Source organism: Amblyomma maculatum, chromosome 6, assembly GCF_055883805.1.
Source record: "Amblyomma maculatum isolate TAMU_Amacu chromosome 6, ASM5588380v1, whole genome shotgun sequence".
Lineage (NCBI taxonomy): Eukaryota > Metazoa > Arthropoda > Arachnida > Ixodida > Ixodidae > Amblyomma > Amblyomma maculatum.
The window spans coordinates 66,896,843-66,917,126 of NC_139349.1; the positions used below are offsets into that span (position 1 = coordinate 66,896,843).

Genomic DNA, 20,284 nt, shown 5'->3' on the forward strand with positions numbered 1-20,284 from the left:
CTGATGTTAAAGTACGTTTCTGAAGTGTAGAAAAGAAATTTAACTGCGCTCATTGTCCTCAAAGCTGTGCAACCTATAAGTTTAGCAAGGGTACATAAATCATGAAAAGATTTCAAACAGGACTTTTGCATAAGGTAAGCATCCCTTCCTTGCTCTTTGCCACAAAAATTGACACCTGCTTGCAGTTACTTTCAGCCTTACTGCATATGTACACAACTACAGTCATGAAAGCATGCTTGTGCAGTTTGAGTAATGATTCAGGTAGCCCATTTGTTTTTATGACGAACTTGTTTTTAAGGTGAAAGCCTTACTTGACTCATGAGGGAGCAGCATGAGCAGAAAGTGGCAAAAACATGTTATACCACATCAAAATTGCAATGCAACCGTTCTTTGAAAGGTTATGTATACTTGCGCAAAAAACTGGACACAAAAAGGCACATAAACGACATGTACGGAACGACATGCGCTCCGTACATGTCGTTTATGTGCCTTTTTGTGTCCAGTTTTTTGCGCAAGTATACATAACTTTTCAAAGACAAACAAACTCGCCCAAACAAGAGTATTACTTGAACCGTTCTTTGTGTAATATTCAGGCAAGTGCCATGCTGTTTCTCTTCCCATTTAGCACCCACCTGCTATTTGGGTTGGAGGTTAGTTTGTGACAGAATCAAACGAATAACAAGTGTCTCCAATTGCATGCCATTAATTGTATGTGTCGGTACCACCGAAAAGTGAAACATACTGTGCCTTTTTTTTCCCAAAAAATCAAACCAAATAAACGTGTAGCCCTTGGCTGATCTTTGTTAGCCTCTCAAAGCTGAACAGCCAAACAAAACGATGTCAAACAATCAATATGTAAATTGGTTCATAGGAAAGGAAAGGCACAGTATCTGTCACACTTCTTGTGGACGCATGAACCATGGACAGAGGGAAGGTGGAAGTGAACAAGGCTAAGGGTGCAGAGTAGAGGGCCACGGAATAAATTTGAGCATCTGAGGATCTTCAACGTGCACTCATTGCATGGCCCACAAACCCATTTTTGTTTCACCTTCATCGAAATACGGTCGCCGCTGTCAGGTTCGAATCCGGATGCTCCGGTTCAGTAACCAAATGTCTTCACCACTGAGCCACAGCGGCAAGCCCAAAGCATGCCAAATAGCACTCCTAGCAATGGCTAATATTTCTTGCTCTCTTCACTTCTCACGAGCTGGAAAAAAAAAAATTAAGTGTGCAAGAAAATGATGGCTGCAAACAAGTATCATAACGAAAACAATTACCTGCTACAATGTTTCAACGAGCTCTCATGTGACTGCAAAAATTTTGTCAACTGCTGTCCATGCACTGTTATGCCATTAAAGGAACTTTCATAACAGCTAACACCATTCTCTGCAAAATAAATTAACATTCTCAGGTTCAGAAATGCTTAGACTGCAACCTCAAATCAAAATGGAGCATTGAGAGAACTTCTTTAATGTAACCACAGCAAATTTGTTTCAACATTTCAACTTTATTAAATACAAAGTTGGTGCTTGAGAAGCTCTGAGCAAGACCTCGTCCAGCGAGGTTATGGTGATGACAATGATTCTTTACAGCATGACTTTATAGAAGTTGTGATCTGGACGAGAGCCTTTGTGACGCGCTCTTGCAGTCGCGTCTGCCTGAGCATGAGCTCGTGTCTGCGCTGGTTTGACTTCTCGATAGTTCGCCGAAGCTGCCTCTGCTCGTCCAGGATCTCTGCACAATGCATATGAAAGCAAAAGTGGCCATGATTCTTCAATGGTGCAAGCCAAAGCTTCCTCCTAACTGCCTTAATACAAAAAAACACCGTCATAGTAAACACAGCTATAGTAAGTGAAACTGCAGCCCAGTTTGTCATCCATAGATGACTGTACATTTTTGGTTTGCTTATATTAGACATTTTTATTAAAACCACATACAGTAAGTGTGCCCGGCTGTGGCGATGCACTTGCCATGAAATAACCTTGCGGCATGCTTGCAATCTAGGAACATGAGGCACATTATTATTCTTTCGGAGAATAAAATTCTAGAGGGCACTTTGGACCACTAAAGTGCGATGAGGCGAAAGTCATTATAGCATAGTGGATCGTAGCCCTCCACTACGGCACCTCTATCTCCCTCTCTTCTTTCACTCCCACCTTCCTCCCTTTCTTTACAGCGTGGTATATGTGTCCGTGGAGAATTGTGAGATACTGTGTCTTTTCTACCCAGTAAATCAATTTCAGACGCCGCTGATGCCTGCTGTACTAACACCTCCTAGACATCTGGGTCTACTTTTGCTTGCTGTATGGTGCGGCGTTCGAGGAAGCGCCAAATGAAAGGAGCCGCATGGACGCCTGGATGGGACGCCAGGCGGGGTCAGCTTCGTATATGCATGAATCACCTGGTGACGTCTTGACCTGTTGTGACGGTATATCGCGCGCCCCTTGTTGAACACAAGCAGCATTTTATTGAATGCATCAAAGTTCACCGGCATTCTATAATTCGTTTACAGGAAAGGAAAGGCGCAGTATCTGTCACTCGCGGAATCCCGCTATCATCCTCACAGTAGACATGGGGAATTATGAAGACCGTTTCACGATCCGGGGCATGCCACAATTGGTAAAGCGCTGAGCTGGGCATCCAAGGGATGGAGGCTCGATTCCTGGTGGAGACATGGTTTATTAATTTATTTTTAACATTCACTCTTGAAAGTGTGACATCTCTGCTGACAACCTTCTGCTGGCAGCCTTCTGTCGACAACATGCGGCATTAAAGACTTTCGTAAGACAAATAATGCTATAATCACGGTGCTAGAAGTACTTCAGGTGATATAAAGGCACGCCTCCAGCATGCAGCCACATTTCGAACATTGTGGTCATTTGATCCAGCTGCGAGTTCCAGGAAGATAGTCCCTGGGTGGCTAAGATGAGGTCACCTCGGAGTTCCGATGTGGGGAGAGGGGAAGGGGACAGTCGTTCTTTGTGACCCTCATAAACATGTTAAAGTGTCCGAGTAAAGTGCGTTTTCTGCTAACGAGAGCACTGTGCCCTTGATGATGCTGGCACCCTGTGGCGCAGAGGGCCGGCTGGTCTGCTCGCGGCAGAAAACAGTTACTGGAGTTTTTAAGTTCATACGCCATAGGGAATACAACCTGGGCTAGGGGGCACTGCGCCGCTCTGTGCGTCAGCGCCCTTCATGGAGGCCTCTGCAAAACCTATGCACGCGCGGCCGCGTCATCTGCTCCGAGTTGCCTACAAGCGCGTGCTTACAAGCACGCGCGTGGTTGTTGCTCTCCTCCTCCTGCCGTGCTGTGGCCGCAGTCGTGTTCCAAGAAAGGGGGCAAAAAAAAAGTACAATGACAAAATGACGGCCCGCTTTTTCATACAACTTGTGTGGTAAACGGTAACGGGGTGGTTGTCAGCCATTTTTTTTTGTTAAGGTATCTTGCACCGATCGTATGATCTTATCTCGCATCACTGTTTGTTCATGGCGGGGCCGCAGCGGCCATCGCGGAGCCGAGTGGGCCTCAAACAACAGATATGTCAATCGTTCTATCCTCATACGTGATCCTGCTTCGGGTGCTCACTAGGAATAACTGAACTAGGGATTGCACAGAGTAGCTGTAGAGCTAAGAGACAAAGGCTTCCATGGAGAGATGTCCCTGCCTGCATGGAAAGTCAGACAGTTCCTCGCTGTTCGTCTCATGCGTAGATAAAACTGCCGCAAAAATGGCACGCCTCGGCTTCTCTTCAGTGATCCTGGTCGTTAGAAGCCTCTCATCATTAAAGGGTGACAGGTCATTGATTTCGGATGGCAGCACCGCAGCAGCGAACTTCCCTTGGCCGCTGTCGGCATGAACCAAAGGGTACATGCTGTGTACCTTTGTAGGGAATACGTACAAACCGCGCTGAAAACAGGCACCACGGCGCTGGTAGCATCCATGCGTAGTCGTCACCGTGCTGAAGCGAATGGGTCATTATGGGTGGCAACATTTACTTTCGTTGACATTGTTGGGGGTTTGCCTAAAACGTCTGTCCCCATTCTCTGAACAGCCATAGAAAGAGACATCGGGGCTCTTGCCTTCGAGTAGCAAATACGCATTCATGTTGTTTTTTTTTGTCTCGGAGCCTGCCAACAAGAGCTGTTTGAAAGCAATGTTCGCAGCAATTGTTTTTCAGGACCTGAAGTGGTGCTAAATGACGAGAGTCTATCAGTTAATCATAATTTCTCAATTTCAAAAGCACCGATAAAAAACATGTTTCCAACCAGCCTCTTTGTCAGCCAGGGAACCGAAAAAGCAAAAATGAGAAACCCCATTGGCGAAGAGCATCGGCTTTGCATGCGTCTGTATGCGACTGTCCCCCCTCCTCCTCATTCTTCTGCTTCGTGTTCACGCATGGCCGCGCCTGGTACGCGCTCCTGCGCGGGCGAGCTGCGCAGACTCCACAGACGGTCGTGCGCTGCGCGGTCGTGGCTGCGCGTAGGTTTTCATAGTTCCTTTCCTCTCCGCCAGAAACCGAGTGCTGGCGTCGCGGCCTATTAGCGTCTCGGAATCATGGTATTTCTAGCACCATGCTATGAACGTAATGGTTGTGCTGTGGTTGATGTATCACCGATCGCTGCACGATGAAAAAGTGACGGCATGGGGATAAAGTGCTTCGCTCCCTAATGTAACTCGGGTTACAAGACATGCTCTGAGAAGGTGTCCCTGTTTGCAGCTCCTAAAGATGAAGACCGAAAAACTTGGTGACATGCCATACCGTGCAAAGACCGCTTGATGCAGCCGACTGGCTACATCTGTGAGAAGCTCTTTGAACTGAGCTTCATTACCAAAACATGAAAGACTCATATAACAGGCAGGCACTTGCAAGTACACAACGAATTGCTGCTCTAGCTGGAGATGCCGTTGCGATGATTTTTCCCGGATGCCCGTTTCAGACAAAAATGAAGAAAAGAGCCCATGTATCGTCAAGAGCTGCACCACTTCCAAACGTCAGCATACTGCAGACAACTGACCATTAGGCACACATGCTTCCAGCAACGGGTGAGCTTCAAGCGAACCCCGAAAACCATCCAGCATGGACAGTGGAAATGCTCCTGAGAGTTGCTCTAGTCTGAACAGTCCGGATGCTGAACTCAGGAAAGGACCTTTCGAGGAGACTTTTGACAATCCTTGGTGCATAACTCTGAAAAACGACGTGTAGGATGCATATCGCAAGACTGACATCGATGGGATGTGGATGACTGTATTCTGCGAAATGCAGATTTCTCGAGCAGCAGTTGTACTGCCAGATATGGTTGGGGCTGATGGCACGTACAGTCGTGCCTCGTTAATATGTACTTTGGCTCCACACCAAAACCATCCCTAAAGTGAATCATACATAATAACGAATCGCAAAACAAAATATTAAAAAAAAACAGGATATAATTACAGCCCGCTTTTGTGCATAGTGGAGGCTAGAGAATCGTAACTTGGGAAACTACAAGCCCATTATCCCGGCCACCAATGCTGTTCAGCCTGATGCGTCTCACGGTTTAGATATGCTTAACTGTGTCTCATTTAAAAATGATGCAACTTCCATTACAACCACTCACAATCCACAAACATTGCACAAGCTGCAGAGTGTTTTCTTCACAGCCATTCATGCAATATGGGAAAGGGGCAAGTGTACTGGCTAGGAAACTTCACAATGTAAGCAAAAAATCACGGAATAAAAGGGGCATTACTTAGTCGATTGCACTTCCCAATTGCATTCCTTTGATAACATGCACTAGAAGGAAATGAAAGGTTTGGTTGGGGCAGAAGAGATTTTGTCCCCATTTCTGTCCATATTAAAGCGGCAAAAATACATAGGCCCCAATAGGCTTTGTATATTTTCCCATTGCCCATTGTCCGCACAGCGAGTTTCCATATTAACGAGGCATAAATACATTGAAAACTTTTTGCTCCACAGAAATACTGCACATGATTCGAGTCTTTCATATTAAGTGGGGTCATTATGACGAGGCATGACTGTACAACTACTATACGGCTGCTTCTTCAAGCTATATAATAGTAAAGAAAGTGATCAGCATTCACTCTGACCTGGTTGTAACTGTTCTCTTGCTAGGCAAGTGTGTAAATCTTCAGTCTCTTTAAGTTTCTTGTTGCATAACATGCATTGCCTGAAAAGCTGTCGGCGCATGTGCACCAAAAGCGCTTGTGTTAGTAGGCCAGGAGTCGAGCAGTACAGAAATGTTCACTCAGCTACTGTCTTTGTTGACGTTACTGGCTGCAAGCGCCTGGAAACAATGATTCGAATACGCTGCAAGCGCGTGCTCAGAAAAAGTAAAGGAAATAAGTTTGTGTGGTACATTCGCCTGACTACTCCTAAAAAAAGTGAAGAATCGATTATCCATTTGAGAAAGACAGTGGAAGCCCTAACCACTCAGCTCAGACACATCCGGAAGAAGTTGCCGTCCATTTCTGATGAGGCCCTTTTAGAAGGGCAAGCAACAGTTATAACATAGTGTATAACAGCTGCTGAATGCACCAACAAAAAGAGCAGACACTGCACAGAAGGATGGCTTTTGCTTTGCCTTCTCTTGCATATCCGCAGCCCATTGGGGTGCTCTTTCCTTAGAGACAATACCATTTTGTAACTTCTTTGCAAGCCAACTTCAAAGAAGTATTTATAGGTCTACTCGATGAAGGCCCAAATGGAAGGCCCGAGGTTGGGTGGCCAGAATATTAAGGTTGTGGAGTCTTCTTTGCATTGGCTAAATCAGTGGCAAAAGAAGTCAATGCTGGAAAAATTGATCGCTGTAACTTTTTATCAGCCTCAGCTGCTGAAGAGTTATGAACATTCTTTCCACAATCCAGCTTTCTAAACGCCTCCTTGAAACATGCAACTTCAAGCATGTCCTCACAGCAAAATTTAAGCAAACATTTTTTGGCATCATCCGTCAGGCAGGTGTCAAAAATGAACACCCCTGTCTGCCAACTTTCCTGCAGCTTTACAACATGCTGTCTAATCCTTATGAAACCGTCTAAATAAGGTCACTGTCAGCTGAAAGCCAAAGAGCAACAGTGTCTGCTAAGTCTCCCAGATGACAGCAGCCTCGACTAAAAGAGCTTTAGGCAAAACTTGATGGCTACATGGAAAGCGAAACTGAATGCAATGATGCGTTTGAGAATGTCTCCGTAGCAAGCAGTGTGATAGACTGCATTGTTTACTTTGTGACAGGCTTTCTGTCGAGGAAGCTACTGAAAAAACACTAGTTGTTCAGAGTGTAGACTCGGGTCATACAGTTCCAACAGATAATGTGGCAAAGAAACCTGAAGCAGCTCTTGTAATGTGCAAAACACGTAGAGGGCTTAAACATCCTCACTCTGTGTTCTTTCACCTCATGACGGGAACCGAAGAAATGTTTCAGAAGCACGCTGGTGACAAAAAAGTTATATAACCACTGACTACGTGCTAAAAAACTGCAATCTGTCTTTTTCGTGTCCAGAACATAAGGATCAGATCATTTTAGAATGCATAATTATTACTAACTAGCTAGCATGTAAGCAAAAGTCACGAGATGTTCAATGCAAATTACAGTCAAACCTACTCATAACAATACCAGTTTTAGCAATATATCAGATATAACAATGGGCAGCCGCTGCATCGTCAGGTTTTCCATGTGTTCTATGGTAAAATAAACCGCTTAATTAATACAATGGTGTCATATTATACTAAAGGTTACGACAATCAAATATGGTCACTGAAAGTCAACAAAAACGTGGAAACACGGCGACCACAAAAGTGCGCGCATACACGGAGACGCCGACAATGCCGATGCAGCGAAAGTTAAAAAAAAAAAAAAAATCTGGACAGAGCGCTTCAATGCAGGGAAGGACTGAGCACTTCCTGACGTGGAAGAGGAGGGAAGGCATAAGGTGCTGCTAGGCACAGCCATTCTGAGGAAGAGCCTTGAGCACTCCCCTTCGAGATTGCCCGTGGCCTAGGGAACTCGCTTCCTCTCTGCCTCTGCGTGGTGGAGCAGTCCACTCTGAGGGTGCGCTGACCGTGGTACGCTGCACTATGCTCCCCTATTTGTTTTGTCCAGGGCCCTGCTTTGGGGTTGCACATGTTTTGTGGTAGGCGTGTGCAGCAGTGTTCGTGCATGTGTCTTTCTAGCGTGGTTCTCCTAGTACGCCAACATGTTGCCACGATCTTGCTGGCACTGGATTTTCCGTGAACAGCAATGGAGGAACCTCCTTCTGGAAGCACGATGCAACTGGTGCAGATGAGGAAACAAAGGGCAAAACTGCTAGAAGCTAAGCAGAATATCTTATGTGAGCACAAAGGCGGCATAAAAGTGTGCAACTTGGTGTGCAAGTACAGCCTGACGCAATTGACAGTATCGACAATCATTTGCAACACACTCAATATTGAGAACGCAAGCGATGCATGTGTTGCCCATTCAGTGAATGATGGCTGGAAAAGGGTTTGACATGGGGCCTATAAGGACATAGAACAGGCACTCTACCAGTGGTTTTTGAACGCCCGTGCAGCGAACCTGCCGGTTAGTGGCCCGATTTTAGCGGAGAAGGCGAAGCACTTCACATACCTCCTGCCGACACAATGACGACTGAACTTTGGTTCACGGTGAGCTGTAGTGATAGTGATGCGTCGGGACTTGAAGAATTTTTACGTGCCAACGATACAGTCGCGACTGATGAAGAGCTGACACATGAGGCTATCGTCGCAGCAGTCACTGGTGTGGAGGACGGAGACAGTAGCGACAACAATGATGAACCGGAACCTGTGCAGGTTGCATCTCACAAGGAGGCTTTGAGAATGATGGACTCCCTACGGGACTTTGTTTTTGCTAAGAGCTTTCCACTCACATAATGTTCAGCAGTTGGATGCCCTGCAGAAAGATAGTGGCTAGATTGCCATGAAACAGACACCACTTACGGATTACGGGTTTTTAAGCGCTACGAAATAAAGTGTAAACTACCTTGTCTGCGTTAAATGTGTAGTTTATAATGTTTTCTTTGTTTTCCGGCCTAACCTGGTTATAACAATTATTGTTTATAACACTGTTATAATTGGGTTTGATTGTATTTATCCAGAACTGCGACAGAAGTCAACATTTAAACTGGGCTCTCGGACTTCTCCGGCACCACTGCAGATTTGTGAAAGCCCTCACTTGGATTAAGAATATTTTATTACTTCTCGCTTATTATTACTCGCTTAAAAGCAGGGCATCTGTACTTGTGCGTCACATACAAAGCTACGTGTTCCCTGCATAACAATATTGACCTGTAATTAATGCAAAGCAGAAATTAACAATTATCAGTTATCAAAACCTGATAACTGCAAAAGAAGTTGTATAATAGATGATAACAGAAGGATGGAAGGTATTTCTTAGTAGTGTTTCTTCTACAAACCAACAGGACATGTTTAAGAAAATGCAATTTAATTACTAGACAGCATCTTCAAGAAGATGTCGTCACCAACAATTATTATAGTAAAGACCTCGATACAGTCAAGGTTATTGCTGGTCCGAGTGACTTTACTATAGAGGGGTGGTTCTGGTAGAGCCCGTTAGAAACTCAGATACAGTAAAAACTCAGATACAAAAAGTGAAGCTGAAGTCCCGGCTTGTCTTCCATAGATGACTGTACATTTTTTTGTTTACAGTGAAATCTCGTTACTATGAACACCCCTTTAAGAAATTTTTCAAATTAACAAATTTTTTTCAGAATCCCCAGCAGATTTCCTACGTTTTCAATGTAAAATTATTTCAGGATTATTAATTTCAATATAGCGTATATTTCAGAAGAACATACATATTTTATTTTTTCTTCTTAATGTAGGCACATCAGTATTACGAAGTCAGTTAAAATTATCAGCACTGCAGCTTGCAACTCTCGTGTGAGACAGAAACCGCTGTTTTTGTGTGTATGGTCCTTGATCTGTAGCTATCATCATCAACATATCTAGTGCCAGCTCCTAGCGCCACGACGACATATATATATATATACATATGCAGTATCCAGCAGACCTAGCAGCTTGCCGTTTTCCTTCCTGCGTTATTTGTCATTCGCCAATTCGTCGTTCATGCCACTCGCGCATGCGGGAAAGTATTTTTTTTTTTTGTCACAGATTATCTTATTGTGACGTTTGTGTGAGATCTGAGGATGACTGCGGCCAGAGAAGGTGCCAAGGAGATAAGAAAGCAGCTTTCACTGAAGAAACCGATGCAGGGAAAAAGCGAATCGGCCTCTGCAGACAGCTAGCTTTTGCCCCATCGACCACCGCAATCATTATGAAAGACTGAGATAAGATTTACAAACTTCAGGGAACACTGAAGATGAGGTCATATCGAACTCTGATGTTTTTTTTTTGCACATGGACAAAGTCTATACTTTCATCGCTAGGTGCAATCCCGCACCCGGTGAGGTGTTGCGCAAAATGGAAGGTGTATGTGCTGTAGAGGTGTAATGTAGTGTGTGACCATATGTGCTGTATGCGCCAGAAGAAAATAACTGATTTCTTCAAATAAATCAGCTTTGAAGTTAGTGCAACATTTTCATTTGAAGTTCTGCTTGTCTACACACATGCTGCTGCCAAGTACGTCATTTTCATACCTACGTTTTACCACTGGCTTATAACCGCAAATGATTCATTACAAGGATATTTCAAAATAATGAACAATTTTTTTGCAGTCCAGCGGGATTTGTTAATCGAGGTTTGACTGTAAAGGCATTTTTACAAAAATTGGTTATAGTAAAAAGCGTCTTGCTGTGGCGACGTACCTTCTCCAAAATGACATCTCGATGCGTGCACAACCTGGGATCTCAAGGCAAATGTTTCTATTCTTTTTCTCAGAAAAATAGAAATGGGCTGCTATCAGGACTACTGTCCCCATCGTTCCATCGCCACAATGAGAGTTTCACCGCTTGTCACATTCTTTCACTCTTCACTCATTCAGTCACAGTATATCACAGCCGAAGCATGCACGTCATCGAATCAGTCATCCCCCTCAAGCTGCCCAGCCACAATCACACATTGCTACCTATTCTGCTTCATCTCTTTTTTTGAGCAGCAACAGCCTACCGCATGATATAGTCAACATCACTTTGTCCCTTGCTTTTGTTACTGATCACCTTCAATGCTTAAATAACCATCACTGTTTGTTTCGTTTATGCAATAAGAGAGGCTGAAATGAACTGACTCCTATTTTCAGACACCTATAAGCAAATGACAGCAACCATATAAAAATTAGGTACTTCGTTTCAGTGTTTTGTTCCTTCTCTTTGTCTATTATTATCGTTATCTATTGTTCTTTCTCGTTATCTATTATCTGTGCTGAAATGATACATAAAAACACAAGGAGAAGTATGTTCAGCATGAAGTACAAAGTAAACTCTTAAAGGAGATACCACATGAGATATTTGGTTATATGTTTTAGTCATTGTAATGATGCATAATGCATGGCTACACAGAGAACACTGTGCGGTGCTTGCCTACGACTGCTAAAATAATATGTAATCAAACCTCTTTTCTCCCTGTTTTAGTCCGAGTTTCAACAGCTGAGCATTGGCTATGACATCATATGCATATCGGTAACGTGAGGGACAAAAAAAAAAGCAATACAAATGCTCTTCTTTACTTGTAATTCCGGCTATTGGGGCAGGCTAGTTTTTGCATTGTAGTAAATCGGAATGACAAAGGAGTAATTTTTTTTAAATTCTTTTTGTAATCAACAGCAACTTTAACGTCATAGCCATCGCTTCGCTGTTGGGACCAAACCAAAAACCAGCCAGATAAAAAATTCACTCAAATTATTAAGCCGTCGCAGGCGAATACCAGGGGCTTTCCCTACCGTGGGCAAAATGGCCGTTTTCTGTAGGTTTCACTAGATCTTTATTTTCTGTAAGAACTATCATGTCCTAAATTTTATACAATACATGAAAAGAAAGCTAAACAGATTTGCTTTGTAGGCTTACCACTTCAAATATGATGTTGTGGGCTTTAACACACAATATAATTTCCCAAAAATCATATTTTAGAAACGAATTGAACAAAACTTGAGGAAATGCACTTGTAAATGACACAAAAATATGTTAATAAAATTTTCGAGATTACAAAATGCAGAGCATTATATTGGCCACTCCCTGTGAAAAAATAAAAGCTCAGCATTGAATAGTGTTCTTGATGCATAATGAGCAATCAACGAGGGCCACTGCTGAGCGCCATGCCGAAACGGCTGCATGGTTCCCTTCTTGGGCAGAACGCCACTCCCTGTTTTGCGGGAGGCAAGATATCGTGACCAAATGAAGTTGAAACCCCGGGAATGAGATGAGTGACACGAACAACACAAGAAAAAAAACATCCAGAGCGGCCCCAGACGCATGCAAACAGGCTAACAAAGTGTGGCCGCCGATGTTCCGGGCTGGTTTCCATCATCATCGGGGTCGGAACTGAATTCTGACGATAAGGCAATATATTCAGAGTCACTGCTGCTTGGGTCATCGATAAAATTGGTCGTAGCCAGTGTGGAATCGTCAGATTTACGTCGTCTCGAAGCGCGCATCGTCGATGCGGATGCTGCTATTCTCGCATGCGACTCCGATTACCGCGTGCTCGGAGCGCTTTCAATAATAACCACCTAGCAGGAAAAAATTAAACAGCAATAACATCTAAGCTTCAGTTATCCAGTTAAACGCTAGATGGCGTAGCATCTCCATGAGCGACGCAGAAAGGTTCAAAATTTCCGTGCGAAGTCGTTGTTAGCGAGCCGGAGTGCGGCCACCGATGTTCCGGGCTGGTTTCCGTCGCCAGTGGGGTCGGAACTGAATTCTGATGATAACTGGCAGCATCTTCAGAGTCATTTCTGCTTGAGTCATCGATGACATCAATCGTAGATAGTGCATAGTCATCAGATTTGCGATGTTTCGAAGCACGCTTTGTCGACGCAGATGCCACCTTTTTCGCATGCGACTAAAACGCTCGCGAAAGTTCGGAGCGCGATCAAAAATAGCCGCTTCGCGGGAAAAATGTAAACAACATCAAACTTGAAAATTCAGTTATCCGAATACACACTAGATAGTATAGCGTATCCGTGAGCGACGCGGAAGGGTTCAAAATCAGCGCGAAGTCATCGTTAGTGGGCTAACGATGCGCAATGGGTGCGGTAGGGAAAGAGTTAAGCATCATTAACAAGAAGAAAATGTGCAACCATAAATTGCTGCCTATACTCCTTTTTACCAACTAAACATACAAGTATGATGCTCAAGCCCAACACAAACTGAATTATTTGCAGAATAAATGCCCCCCCCCCCCCCCCCCCCCTTTTTTTTTTTCAGAAAAGTAACCACCACATTGACGATTACATTCACTATTAGGTAGAGGATATACAAGTACCGGCTAAAATTCATATATCACACACAGTCCGTCAAGAGGCGTAAATGTGCAGAGAAAACACATACAGAAGTAGCAAAATATCTGTCATGAAATGCCCCTTTGATGATACCATCAAAAGGCAGATTTCAATTGGAACAGGGCAAAATTTACTGTTAAAACAATGCGGTCACAAAAAACACAAAATTCACTTACTCCGTAGCATTTCAGTAACGCTGGGTGACGCAGGTTCAATAAGCTCTGAAGTAAATGGTAGCGGGGGCTTGTGGAGGTTTCCCCAGTCCTCTGAAGCATCGCTGTTGTTGCCTTGTACTGGCCATGGCACAGACACCGAAGATGTATCTGACACGGCGGCATCCCCATTCTCCATGTCGTTTCCATCGGTGGGTTCCATTTTAACACGGGCATCAGCCTACGAACAAGGTGACGAGAACACATTCTTCACCTGCACTGTCTACACCTGGTGCAACAAAAAAGCCTACATGCTGAACCCTTTATGGTCAGATACAGGCCATAGGATAGGACAATCAGGGCAAGCCAGTAAAAGCCTATGAGTTTTCTCCCGACAACCAGCTTCCAACTATAGTAAACTCGGATACAGTAAAGTGAAACTGAAGCCCCAATTCATCTTCCATAGACTGTACATTTTCCCCCCTTTATGTAAAACCTCGTTACAAGAGACACTCAAGGGACCCGAAAAGCATGTCTCTTGTCAGCAAGGTCTCTTGTAACCAAAAATTCTAAAATCACTGTGTTGATCAGTTAACTGCACATCAGTATATAAATGCATTCACATGCATTAACAGAAAATTGTTCCGGAAAGCTTAAAGAAGTTATTTATACTAGTTTATATTTTTGTGAGTGCAGAGTGTATTCCTTCCCGAATTCTGGAGGTAAAGTACTTCACTTTGCAAGCCTTCCTTTTGCTCTAATACCTTTGAGGCACTCTTACATGCTCGTCACCCCCAGATGCTTACAGGCTCGTCACCCTCAGATGATCCAAAAAGAGAAAGACATCAGGATTTGCTTTCATCTTGTGATCAAATTTTAACAGTGAGGAGTTAAAAATGCTGAATGTCATTTATGCATTTAGATTTGCTTCGTAGGTAACAGTAATGCAATGCCATTTTGGCTTTCCAATCATGGGGAAGCAATCCTCAGTTCCTGACATACACAACAAAAAGGACACTGATATGGAACAGAATTTAGCTAAGGGAATCTGAAGTGCATCATGTACAAGTTAGTACGTTCCAGATGCATTGCATGAGCACATCTGGATTGTGTCTCTTCTAAATAGTGAAGAATTTAATCCACGGACCTGAAAAAGTTGTCCTTAGTAACCGAGTGTCTCTTGTAACCATGTCTCTTGTATGCGATGTTGTTAACATGGCAGACATAGGAAAACCAACCAAACAATTTTCAAATGTCTCTTATAACCGAGTGTCTCTTGTAACAGTGTCTCTTGTAACGAGATTTAGCTAGTAAAGACATTTCTGATAACAATCGGTTATAGTAAAGTGCGTCTGGCCGCTGTGATGGCTTCCCACGAAATGACATTGCTGCACGCATGCTACCAAAAATGGTGCGCAAATTAAAAAAAAAAAAGTAACACCGAGCTTTTTTTTTAAAGCGGCTTCACCACCATTCACCATGCTTAGCAGCACTCAGAAGAAACCAACTTTACATAAACCTTGGAGCTGTGAGAAACAAACATGCCGCGCGTAGAAAAAGAAATATAAAGCTGTCTACAAGCATGGAAAGAAGGCGACACGGTCCATTCAGAAAGTAAGAAAACATAAAAATTCAGCAAGAAATAGGGAAAGGAAGAAACGACCAAACATTTGCAGCACTGTGCAGCATAAAGCACGAGGCAGCGATGGAAAGAAATGGAGGTGCAGCATGTGCGGTTTTGCACCGCTTGACTGCTGCGCGCATTTCTCATCTATTGACTTTTAAAAGACAAACAGCAAAAAATGACACCGTATTCATGTAAGGCTTCGGTTTTCACGTGAAATCAAACTTGACTGTATTCGTAGCCATGTTGCCCTCATACTTAAGGGGTACTTCCACAAGATGTAAACAAAAATGTTAGAACTGAAAAAAATAGCACGAAGGGACGATAAGAGGAGGATGGAAGGTATTTTGGAGTGGCTTTTTTTTTTTTTTTTCATTAAGCAACGTTTAGTAAGTAGGCATTTAGTTACCAGACAGCATCTTCAGGACCATGTCTGAGTTTTTGAGATACACTGTCCATTCTGGCACACTCAGCTTAACGGTGCTTCCAGCCATAGTGTAACCATCTGCAACTGCTATGAGCATTACAAAAGCACGTTTCCTTCTTAGCCACAGTGCTCTATGCATTTAAATCATTTAATGTTAAATTGACACTAAATTTAAAAAGTATTCCGAGTGTCACAAGTTATAAGATGGGATCGAGCAGTCTGTATTTAGCCTTTCCTTAACTAGATGGCGCCACAGTGCTCATGGATTCTACTTCATATACTCTTCAACAAGGTCCTTCTTGAGAATTCTGCATGCGCAAATAAAGGTTAGGGTATGAGTAAGCAACAAAAGACCTATTAGGTACTACTCTGCTACAACTCATCAATGGCTACAACTTTAAAGTGCATTTCCCCTCCATGTAAAGAATGATACACTGCAACTCTCTTCTGGGAATAGGCTGCTTACAGCCCATTAAAGAAATTTCCGTTAAGTCTGTTAACAGGCTAGCACTAAACTAAACTTCTTTGTTAATAGATGAGCTCACTACTGGAATACAGATAACACAGATAGACAGCGTTATGGACGAGGAGGAAGAAGTGAATGGTTATGCGGGCAGGAGTGCTTGCGATAAGCTCACTGCCATTGTTAAAACCACCTCATCGCCATCAGTCATGGTATGTCTTGACGGGCTTGCCGCTAACAATAGACACAGATAGCTTTGCATTGTCACGTTCACTGTGGTTTCTTACCTTACGCGAAAAACGAGAAGCTTGTGCCGCTAGCAGGCTCCAATGTTTCCTTTCATGTTCACGGCAATAAAAAAAAAATGTTTAAAAAAATACATGCTGTGTTGGGCAGTGTTTGCTCTGTGTGCTAAGTGCTAAGTAATGGTACATCATTTCTCCTGTGCGCTTTGCACCAGCCACCAGAACTTATAGACTCAATAAACCAAATGGTATCAAACACATTGTGGAGCACATGGTCAAAGATAAAAAGAAACGCAAAAGTGTGCACTCGCACTTGCGAGTGGTTGCATCGGAAAAGAAGCTACACTTAGGGGATGGTCACACGCTATTCACATTTCCAACCCTGCAAATCAAGCTGCACAGTCACTTGAACAATCAGCGGTATGTCAGAAGCGGCTCCTGCAGTTGCACCTTGGCTGCTCACTGTCAGCGGCAAAGGACGAAAATGGCTAGTTGATGGCAACATTGAGTGTTCTGCGGAGATTCTAGTTAAGACAGTTAAATACCCCTATAGTGTTTTGTATAAGTATGGCCCAGATTTTAAAGAATGCATAGAGAAAAACACGGTGTAGGATTACATGGAGAAATTACATAGTTGGTTCTACGTATGCAATGGGCATTTTGAATACACACGGGAACAACTCCAGGAAAACTTTCTTAATAGAGTGCATAGTATAAGCTGAATCTGAGCCGTATCAAAGAAACGAAGATTCAAAGGCATCTGACTACATTGCCCAAGAAGCAGATTGTTGGTAGGTGCATTACTATACATTTGCTTATAATTTTAAACATCATACTATGAAGCAATGTTTCGAATGAGAAAACTCCCAATGACAATTCACACATGCTTTCTAAGGTAATGTGAAAAAAAAAAAATAGTCACATTTAAAATGACTAAGCATGTTTTTTCAATGTTCCATTTTTGGAGCACCGGCATTTTCCATATACAAAACACTAAAGTCTGAAACATAACATTTATGGTCTGTGTTGCGCGCTGTCTTCTTGATATCGGGAGACAAATTTATCTAAAACCCCTTCATTATAAAGTCATAGAGATTGACAAAACCTTTATATATCAGGGTCTTTACTATATCAATTGTTGGTGATGACATGGTACTGAAGGCAATGTCTGGAAATCCACCTTTTGCGCGAGTTTTCTGCGCATGCGCGAAGCCCCAGCGGCGACTGATGAAAACACACTGAGCGGCTTCGACGGCGCTTCTCGTCGCCGCACTCATAGCCAACGCACGGGGGCTGGAGGCGCGGTCACGTTCACAGCCTCGGTAAAACGATGCCAACCACTTGTGCCGCTTACGGCTGCCACTCTCGAGGCGTGCCGGGATGCAAGACGCGTTTTGTTAGGTTTCCTTCGGCGAGCCGCGACCTGCAACGGCGTGAAGCTAGGATTAGGGCAACCATGCGTCAAGACGTGAATGGGCGACCTTGGCAGCCGACTGCGTGCTCTCGACTGTGCGAAAAACACTTCGTTACAGGTATGTATGCATCTAAAGGAAATGTGCATGATGAAAAGTATCTACCGGAGTTTGCACCAAGCCTGTAACCTACCAGTGATAGCCGCAGTGAGCATTTGTTCGGCGCGTCTGATGGCGATGTATTTTGTCGTTTGCTTTATTTATGTGCGAAGGGACCGGGTAGCGCAGATATCACAGGTGGCTGTGTGCGTTAGACCGTAATATTTAGCATGTTTTATCGCGACTGCCGCCTGACTAAAAAGAAGAAAAAAAGGGTGTTTGTTGTGATGCACCGCCGTTAGCGAGCCGAGTGGTTGAGCTGGTCATGAGGCTCGCGAACGGCAGTGCATTAAAACGCCGTATTTTTTTTTCTTGTTAGTGAGGTGGCAGTCACGATAAAACATGCTAAATATTGTTACGGACGACAAGGAAGATGAAGCGGGCAGTGGCGCGGGAAGGAGCGCTCGCGCTAGGCCCGCGAAGATTCATTAAACGTCATCTACCATCGCCATCGGTCACGTTCTGTCTTCTGTCTTCATCGGCTTACCGCTTCTTAACATTTGGTTGGAGGTGCGGCATACGACATCCCCATCCTCGCCTTGGAGCATCGAGGCCATCTTCTAGCCGGGACCATCACCGAGGGCCCAGGAAAATCGCCGAGCAGCTTCGCCCCAGCCCTTCAAGCCCAGACCTGAACAACTACCACCGCCCAGCCCCCAGCCCGGACCTGAAGACAAGGAGAACAGACATACGAATCAGAACTGAGACGAAGGACCCGAAGGACCCGAAGGACCCGAATGACCCGAAGGAACCGATGGACACGAACACGCAACCCCCGCCCAAGCTGCCCGACGTGACCTCGAGCAATCGGTCCCATGGACTCTGGTGACGGATGGTTGACAGCTCCAAGGGAGGCGGATCACCCACTCATCAGACATCGTACCGGCAAGCCGTTCGATTCTTCCTTCTTCCTCTTCTTCTTTAAGCATCCAGACACGCCCATCATCATGCCATAAAATCATTAACACCGCTACTTCCTCGTCCACGATCGGGACGATCGCTCGGTGGCCCCGGGTCATGTTACGGACGACAAGGAAGATGAAGCGGGCAGTGGCGCGGGAAGGAGCGCTCGCGCTAGGCCCGCGAAGATTCATTAAACGTCATCTACCATCGCCATCGGTCACGTTCTGTCTTCTGTCTTCATCAGCTTACCGCTTCTTAACAATATTACGGCCTAGCGCACACAGCCGCCTGTGATATCTAAGCTACCTAGCCCTTTCGCACATAAAGATAAGAAGGGACAAAATACATCGCCTTCAGGCCCCGGTGCAACTGAAGCAATCACGCACCGAAGAAATCCTCATTGCAGTTATCACTGGTGCACTACAGCCTGGGTGAAAACTCCAGTAGGTACTTTTCATCATGCCTATTTCGCTTAGATGCATACATACCTGTAGTATCTGTGTTTTTGCCGCTCGGAGCATATGACGCACAGTATTTTTTTTTTTAATTAAAGGCTCGCCTTCGTGCACGCCAAAGCATCCAGACTTTGTTCCTTTAAAGTATGCAATCAGATGCACTCCGTTAGGGAGCTTGATAATCGTCGTCTTCGTCCAACCGTTTGCAACGGCAAGGAAACCGCCCGGCACAATAAATGAGTCTCCTGGAGGGTTCATGCTCGTTCATTTGCAGAGTGGATCGCTCTGGACGTAGAACAGGGTTGGTTCCTGACCGAGATGCGCATCCGATATGTAGGAGATTCACATGTGTCACCAAGTTGTTGATTCCGCAGAAATCGCGGCGGAGGCAGAAATGAACGTTGGAGATCCTTTCACAACAAAATGGCCATTCTCTGCGCACCGAGAACCTTTTCACCACTGCGACCACATCCGTTCTGACTCCTGAGGCCAGAAACCGGCTACAGCTCTGAATCATCCATTGCCAGAAAAATGCAGCGCGTTTCCTGCAGGTGTGCATTCCGGCCGGGACAATGCCCTTTTCACGGTGTGTGTATATGTGACTCTCTGCCGATCTTCGTGGATGAAATCCTATAGCTGCACGGTCGTAGATGACGCGAGGAGGAAGCGACGCCCATTGCACCATGCCGGCGCCGCGGTGACCGCATTGTGCTCGGTAACTCAAGACACCCCGCGCATATGCGCCGCTCAAAGTCACAGGAGACGATTCCACCTAGCTCTGCAGCATCAACAAACCCCTGGCTGCTTTGCCCTTTGAGATCTCTCTCTCTCTCTCTCTCTGCCCCCACGCTCTCCTGTCTGCCGAAAACCTGCACGCTGAGAGCGTCTCATTCTGTCACGTCGAACACGGCCCGCGCTACACGCTCTAACAATACGAAGATAGTATATGCGTACGTGCGTTATGAGTGGATTGTGAAAACGCTCTACCTTCCCCCATACTGCGTGAACATGATATGCTGCAA

The 20,284-nt window shown here is 44.6% G+C and overlaps 1 protein-coding gene across 3 annotated transcripts in view; it reads right to left on the bottom strand.

Moving 5' to 3' along the window:
- Window positions 1-1,487: 1,487 nt before the first annotated feature.
- The window catches only part of LOC146185923 (uncharacterized), a 61,271-nt gene continuing 42,474 nt past the window's right edge, over window positions 1,488-20,284 (bottom strand). For all 3 annotated transcript variants that reach the window (XM_084606856.1, XM_084606855.1, XM_084606857.1), the window contains exons 5-6: window positions 13,599-13,815; window positions 1,488-1,734 (exon numbers count right to left, since the gene is read on the bottom strand). In XM_084606856.1, the coding sequence (XP_084462982.1) occupies window positions 1,565-1,734; window positions 13,599-13,815 (387 nt within the window). In that variant the 3' untranslated portion in view covers window positions 1,488-1,564. The remainder of the gene's footprint in view (window positions 1,735-13,598; window positions 13,816-20,284) is intronic.